Source organism: Eimeria mitis, genomic scaffold (genome assembly GCF_000499745.2).
Source record: "Eimeria mitis Houghton genomic scaffold, Emh_scaff83, whole genome shotgun sequence".
In the NCBI taxonomy this organism is placed as follows: domain Eukaryota; phylum Apicomplexa; class Conoidasida; order Eucoccidiorida; family Eimeriidae; genus Eimeria; species Eimeria mitis.
The window spans coordinates 33,170-39,784 of record NW_013576101.1 but is presented as its reverse complement, the minus strand read 5'-3'; the positions used below and the strand labels follow the sequence as shown (position 1 = coordinate 39,784).

At 49.4% G+C, this 6,615-nt stretch overlaps 1 protein-coding gene across 1 annotated transcript; it reads right to left on the bottom strand.

Moving 5' to 3' along the window:
- Positions 1-2,264: 2,264 nt before the first annotated feature.
- EMH_0069570 (uncharacterized protein) lies at positions 2,265-4,599 on the bottom strand (the record flags this gene model as incomplete). The annotated part of the gene is made up of 4 exons (XM_013502104.1): positions 2,265-2,553; positions 2,842-2,956; positions 3,551-3,904; positions 4,530-4,599. 4 exons carry the CDS (start codon positions 4,597-4,599, stop codon positions 2,265-2,267), a joined length of 828 nt encoding a protein of 275 aa, XP_013357558.1.
- Positions 4,600-6,615: the final 2,016 nt, after the last annotated feature.

Below are 6,615 nucleotides of genomic sequence, written 5' to 3'. Positions count from 1 at the left end.
CAATCTCCACACAAGGGAAACAACGAGCGAGATATTTATATGAGATAGCAAAGCAACTGCCAAAGGGTTCTGTAGATCGTCACATGCGATGCATGGCCAGAGACACACAAACGGCGGGGGTAGAGGCAGAGTAGTATGCATTGGGACTCCACAGTATAAAAACCCAGCAATCAACAGCTGCCGCCACAGCATATTGTTCACACAGGAATTCCCAAAATAAAAGTCAACGCAGTGTCGGAGTTTCGGGGAGATATGCACATAAAAAGGCATTTAACGCACTTCTGAGCTTCCGATGTTTCAACTGACCGCTTTGGCTGCACCTGCACAATAATGGATTTTTGTGTATTGTACTAAGCCCGGATGCGAGAGTCCCCCAAGTAGTATTCACGCAGTTAACATTGCGAGGAGAATGAAATTAATTTGCACTGTGAGTACTTTTCTGCTTCCTGGGACTTCAGAAATACGCGGCTGCATCTCGGGCCTCCTCCATCCCTGATGTCAAGTGCGAAGAACGCCAAGTAGACCCCAGGGTACCCATCACAAGTATCATGCAGACGGTTTTGTGAATGCTGTTTGCGTAAATACTTTTGCGTTTAGTTAGGAGAGTAGACTCATACGCGCGCTGGTGTTCATAAATAGTGGCACACATACTGACGCGTAAATACAAGCATACGCTGTTCCCTCCCTTTGCATTTAATCACGTTCACGAGCGTTCATGAGGTGCACAGATAACTACGGAGAGCGACATCCACCACTTTGTCGGTATGCTGTTTTCTGACAGGTGGTTGAGGGGCCCCTGAAGGCTTTGATGCGTCTGCGGGAGGCCCGCCGCCTGCGAAATGAATTCTTTGAGGTGTAGGGGTGCCCCGTAAGTGACAACTACACCCTGCAGCCCAAACATCTGTCCTCATTTAGCGGAGAACGCAGCGCGGAGACCAGCCTTTTGTGAAACTCATTCGGCCTAGGAAGGACACCGAGCTAGCGTTGCTGGTTTTCTTGAAGTGTATCCCAGTATACAATAGCGTCAGCAGGCAAGTGCGCTTATTAACAAGCAACNGCTGGTTTTCTTGAAGTGTATCCCAGTATACAATAGCGTCAGCAGGCAAGTGCGCTTATTAACAAGCAACTTGCACATCAATCGGAGAGGGTAAAACTATCGGTGCAGTCCTTTTCTTTTTTCCGTTTTTCGGCACAGATAAGTGCACAATTCTGGTTCGTATACTTTTCATCTAGTTTTCCCGGTGTTTTCCTTATCGGTGCGCATCCGGAGTTCCTCATGTCATCACTGTCTGTATGTCGGAAAGTGATCCTCTCTATCATTTTGTGATCCTCTCTATCATATTCCTTCATTCAGTACTTTAAAAAGAGCTGTTCGTTTCAGTCTGTTCATCAGCCACAGCACGATTCCAAAGAAGCGCCCAACGGCATGAGCTTGTGGACTGCTTCCTTTGGAAGCACCATACGATGGTTTCAGAACGAACTCAGCGTCAAATAAAAAGTGCATTTGTCTTGGAAGCAAGTGTTCAAATACAACTGAAACACTGAAAGTTAATACATGGAGCATCATGTTAAAATGAAACGCTCAGATGCAACACCGTTCCAGAATTGCGTAGACCCCTTCAAACAGATAAAGCGCATAACGTCTACAATGAATGCAAAAAGTCTAGCGACCCACGCCATGCCTGCCGTGCACATCCTCTGCCGTGTTAGGTAGTAGGGTATGCGCAGCAACACCCTGAGCTAAAGGTCTGATTGCGCCGGCTCGCCCCAGGCAATAGTATTCTTGAACAGTACCACATGCAGCCTCACAGCGGCGAAAGCCTTGACGTAGAACCGTTCATAGCAGGTTTCTCCAATGGGCTGCAGCACGCCTAGCTGCCTTTAAAGTTGTTGCTACCGCCTTGACTGTTGTTGCTGTTGTTGCCGCTGCTGCTGCTGCTGCTGGCTTTGCTGCTGCTGCATCGTCGAGGGCCCAAGCACTGCCGTCTCTCGTTAACCGTAACGCATATCCTTGCATTGTAGGAGGCCACTAAAACAACAGAGTCGAATCGTTTTCTACTCCGCAACTCCTTCGTAGGAGTCGTTTCCCCTTCAAAGCCACCAGCGGGGCAAAAACGCTCATCTGCACTGCCGTGGTCACCAAAGCTGCTGAGAGCATCATCTAGCGCATAGCTTCTTATCTCCGCAGGTGCCTATCTAGTCAATTCTACAAAGGCGTTGGACGTCGATCCACACTAAAACACACTGCTACGTGGGCTACGTGCCTAATCTGGGAAATGGTTGTCTTTGGCGGTAATCTGCCTGAGCAGGACTTGATGTAGGGTCCTCGCCCATTGTTCGCATTCCTTTTCTTCCTCTGAATCTGCATTAGGGTCCCTGAAGTGCTGCAGATCAATACGTTGACTCATGCAAGGCATCAGGTTGAGAGGCACCAGGCGCTGCAGTTGTCGCTGGTGCAAGTCGTCCCCCCATTCAGGTGAGTGCGCATTGCTGTACCGAGCCTGTAGCTCCTGCAAAAGTAGTAAGTCATCTTCCACCCTTGCCAGGGCTTCCCTGCCGCAATAGCACAATAGCGCGAGCATTCAAAGTCAGAAGCATAATGTACCAATATATATGGGTCTGCATCTAAATATATCCACGTTTTCCTAGATTCATATGTACGAGAACTTGGATTTAATTCTCATCGGCAAGGGGAAAGCCAAACGTTAATCGCAGACAATGAAATCTAGGCTAACCGCAGCAAGACAAACCCTGTGGTGTGATTGCTGTATCTGCGCCCTCCCGGTCATTAGGCAAAGTTTAAGGCAGCAGAGCATGTCTAAGGATATGCCAGGCCCTCACTTAATGCGAGAACACCGTCGAATGGCGTTCCCTGAAACTGCAGGTCCGTAACCTCTCAGGCTGGCCCGACAAAGGAGAGACCCCAGGTGACCCCTCACCTCCTCAAGCTCCCTCTCTGCAGATACAGCGGGGGTAGATGACCATTGGATGGANTACGCCCATAAATATGTTTAAACGAGTAAACTAAAAATACGTAACTTTGTGTTGAAATTCAGATGCTTACACAGATGCATCCTTTCAGACAGACGGATAGAGATAGACATAGCAATAAGGGTATCCGCACACAAAAATACTACCGGTAACACTTGAGCACAGTGCATCCCAGAATTTAGAGAAAGTGTCACTTCTATTTCCTGCCTCCAATATCTTAAGCCCGTCTAAAGAATGATTGAAAACGCTTCCAGTCGCTTTCTTCACTCAGTTTGCCACTAAGTCCGCTCACCTGCTGCGACGAACATTCGGCGGGAGAAAAAGACTCTTGACCTTATATATCTGTCCTTAATATCTAGCTTTCGTGTGCTGAGGCATGTGGGGGGTGCAGCAGCTCCTGTAGGTCCGAGCGCATGCTGCTGCTTAGAGCCTCGCAACAGCTGCATGGCTTCCCAAGTGTGGGCAACACAGCCTCCAACCAGTCCGTATTGTTGCAACATTTGCACAGCGCCTTGCAGTGTCCGGACAGCTAGAGATGCGCAGCCTTCGTCCCAGTAACGTATCGACAGGTTGTAGATGCTGGCAAGACGATGAGGGCAAAACGTTTGCCCAGCCGTTTGCCGGTGTTGCGCCTGAAAGGAACCTGGCAAGCCGCTGCTAAGGTGCACCTGCTGCACCTGCCTCAAGTCACAGTCAAGATGCCGTTGCTGCTGATGCATCGCTACCCGCTGCATGCGCTCTGCCCAGCGCCATTCATTGTGCGCCTCTGTTAACTGCTGCTGCTGCTCTCTCCGAGCAGCCACCAGCTCCTGATGGCGTTGTTGCGGGCTCCTCGGCTGCTGCAGCTGCTGCTGCTGCTGCTGCCGGTGCAGTCCACTCGAAGCAGCGCAGTTTCCGTTTCTTTTACCGTACGCTCCTGAAGGAGGCCGCGTAAATGCTCTATGTGGCTTCTCTACACGGTCACGGGGTATCTAAGAACAGAAAATTTCATCAGCACAAACCTGCAGCTCTGACTGGAAAGATAGTATATATTTCTTCAAATCTTGCGCTTTCCTCTTTGTTCGTGTTACCTCTGCTACTTGGGGAGAATACGGAGCGCTCCACGAGTCCTAGTGATGCATAGACCACACAAGGGAGAAGTACGTCCCAACGTAGAAAGCCCCTTAAGGCACAGACCAGCACACCCTGCATAGATACTCCTACAAGCCTTAGACCATCGTTTGTAAAGCCCAAGACCTAGCCATAGTTCTTTAAGTTGGAGGTTTCTGGATGTGTCTTTTGTTGGTGCCAACTGCACAGATATTACACACCTCTGCTTTTGCGGGCGGAGGAGCCGAGGGGGCGTCACTGACTGCTGGGTGGGGACAGCAGCTACCGCCATCGAGGTGACAAAGGAACTCTTCGTTTATGCCTGAGCCTTTAACCGTCGCTGCAGAGTTCAACGCATCAGCAACAGCCGAACCGCAGGTACATCACATTACTGCGAGGGCTTAGCACGAGGAAGGAAAAGCAGCAGCAGCAGCAGCAACAAGCCTCACAATATGATCCCTGGTACACGAATGAGCCCGCATCTGCTTCTTGCGCGTCACTGACGGAAGAAGCCGACATTGTCGACTATGGTTTTCGAGGTTCCGCACAAGGGCCAACTAGAGACGTTCTCCGTAGTTTCCCGGGTTGCTCTGGTGGTAATGACTCTCAACTATGCAGTAGCAGCTAAATCCCAAACCTTAAACCGCTGCGTGATGAGCAATTAACCCTGAGCGTTCGACGCCACAGGTTCGTAATTGCCCGTTAGCCCTTATACGCTAAGCCTTAAACCACAAGGTCGGTGGGTAAAGAAGAGGCAATACGTGGAGTTTAATTGACTGAGAAGATCTTTGGAAGGAAACTAGGCTCCAGTTGTAGGTCTCGACGCGTGCAAGAGCAGCTTTCAATGTGCAGTGAAGATCTACAACCTTCGAGGGAAAAGCGGCGTGTGCCCCATACGGCGTTCGTATGGTGTGTTTATAGGTAGCGTTAATGACAAGCAGCTTCCATTTTCTTAGGTCATAAAGTATTTCAGATATCCGTGAGGTCTGCCTTCACGGAATGGTTCAGAGCCACTCGCCGCAACATCGCCAGGCGCAGCCCAATGCAAAAAGCCGTCACTGGAGTGTCAACGCCCCTTCCCTTTGTGATTTAACGTGACCTAACATGCTCTCTCGCCTGTTTCTGTGGCATAAAATATGTGATAAATGCGTGCAGTGTAGAGTTGACTGATTTGGACGGGGACGCACCCCGACGGGAATTCCGACGGGGATGAGTGGAGGAGGCAACAGAGGAAACTAGCGTGCAATCCAGATATATCCCAAGGAGAGAATGGATATAGAAACCAGCTAAATATGTTATTTTCCCCGTTAAGTGGTGAGAAAACGACATGATCTAGTTGCACTGACCATTGTGTGCCTTGCCTTTGATTCCGTGTCGGGGTCACCTCCGCACACGTTATTTCACAACGAGCAATGATGAATATTTCTTGTGCCGAGAGGAGGCCTAAAGAAATTTCTATTCTCATACAGTCTTCAGTTGTCTTCTTTAGCATATCTAACTCTCCCACGGCATAGCCAACTACTTTTACTCTTCGCAAAGAAACGAGACTAGCTCTGACTTCGCGGTATAGTCGGTTCGCCATGGCCGCCTGTGTGCAGTAGACAGGTCTGAGAAGAAAACAACCCAAATGCGTACTTCATATTCACGAGGGTTCATGATTTAGACAATTTCCTCTAACCAAAATAAATGAACGAACGCTACGCGGTGAGCACTTCGCGGGGCGAGCATAAAAATTAAGGCAATTAAAAACCTGCGCTAGGTCAAGTGTGGAGTGTAAACTAGTTGCATGGAGAGGCTTTTTCATAGGCAACGCATGGGATGGACTCCTGTCTTCCCCCTTGCATAACCAGGTGATCTATGATGGGGCTCACGACCCTATACCTGTTGTGGCCCTGCGCAGCTATAGCCAGCCAAGGCATACTCATTGGTACCATCAGAACAGAGAAATGCTAGGACGCCTAGTGGAAATAGTGTTCCAAAGACTAGCTGCAGTCCTCGTTTCACGCCTGCAACGTTTGCCGATGTTGAAGTTCCTAGACTCATGATGTTCATGTTTCATGCACGCATGTTACAAGAAACCATCATTCTGGAAGTGCCATCGTTGCCTGTAGCGGCTTCCCTTGCAGGCATCGCACACCAAAACGCATCTCTTAGACGGACGGAAGGTGTTCGCGCCAGGCCGTTGCATTTACCCGGCTACTAACGTACTCTTCACATTACAGTCGATCACAGAGTTACACGAGCCTTAATAATCCTCTAAACGCAGCGATGCTCCTACGTCATCATGAAGCACTGGTATGATTCCAATTCACTTGCTTGTGGCTTAGGGAGTTGGTTGCATAATCTCTGAAGAGCAGTCGTGTCGCCATTTGCTAACGCTTCCACTGTCTGGCAGTCCTTCTGTCCTTCTTTTGGTTTATTGACTAGACTTTGCAAGCCGAATGGTCCGCCAGAAAAGGATGGCCAGTGTGAGTGCCGCCGAATTCGTGCCATTACCTAAACCTCTACATACAGATATCCACTAGAGGCGACAGC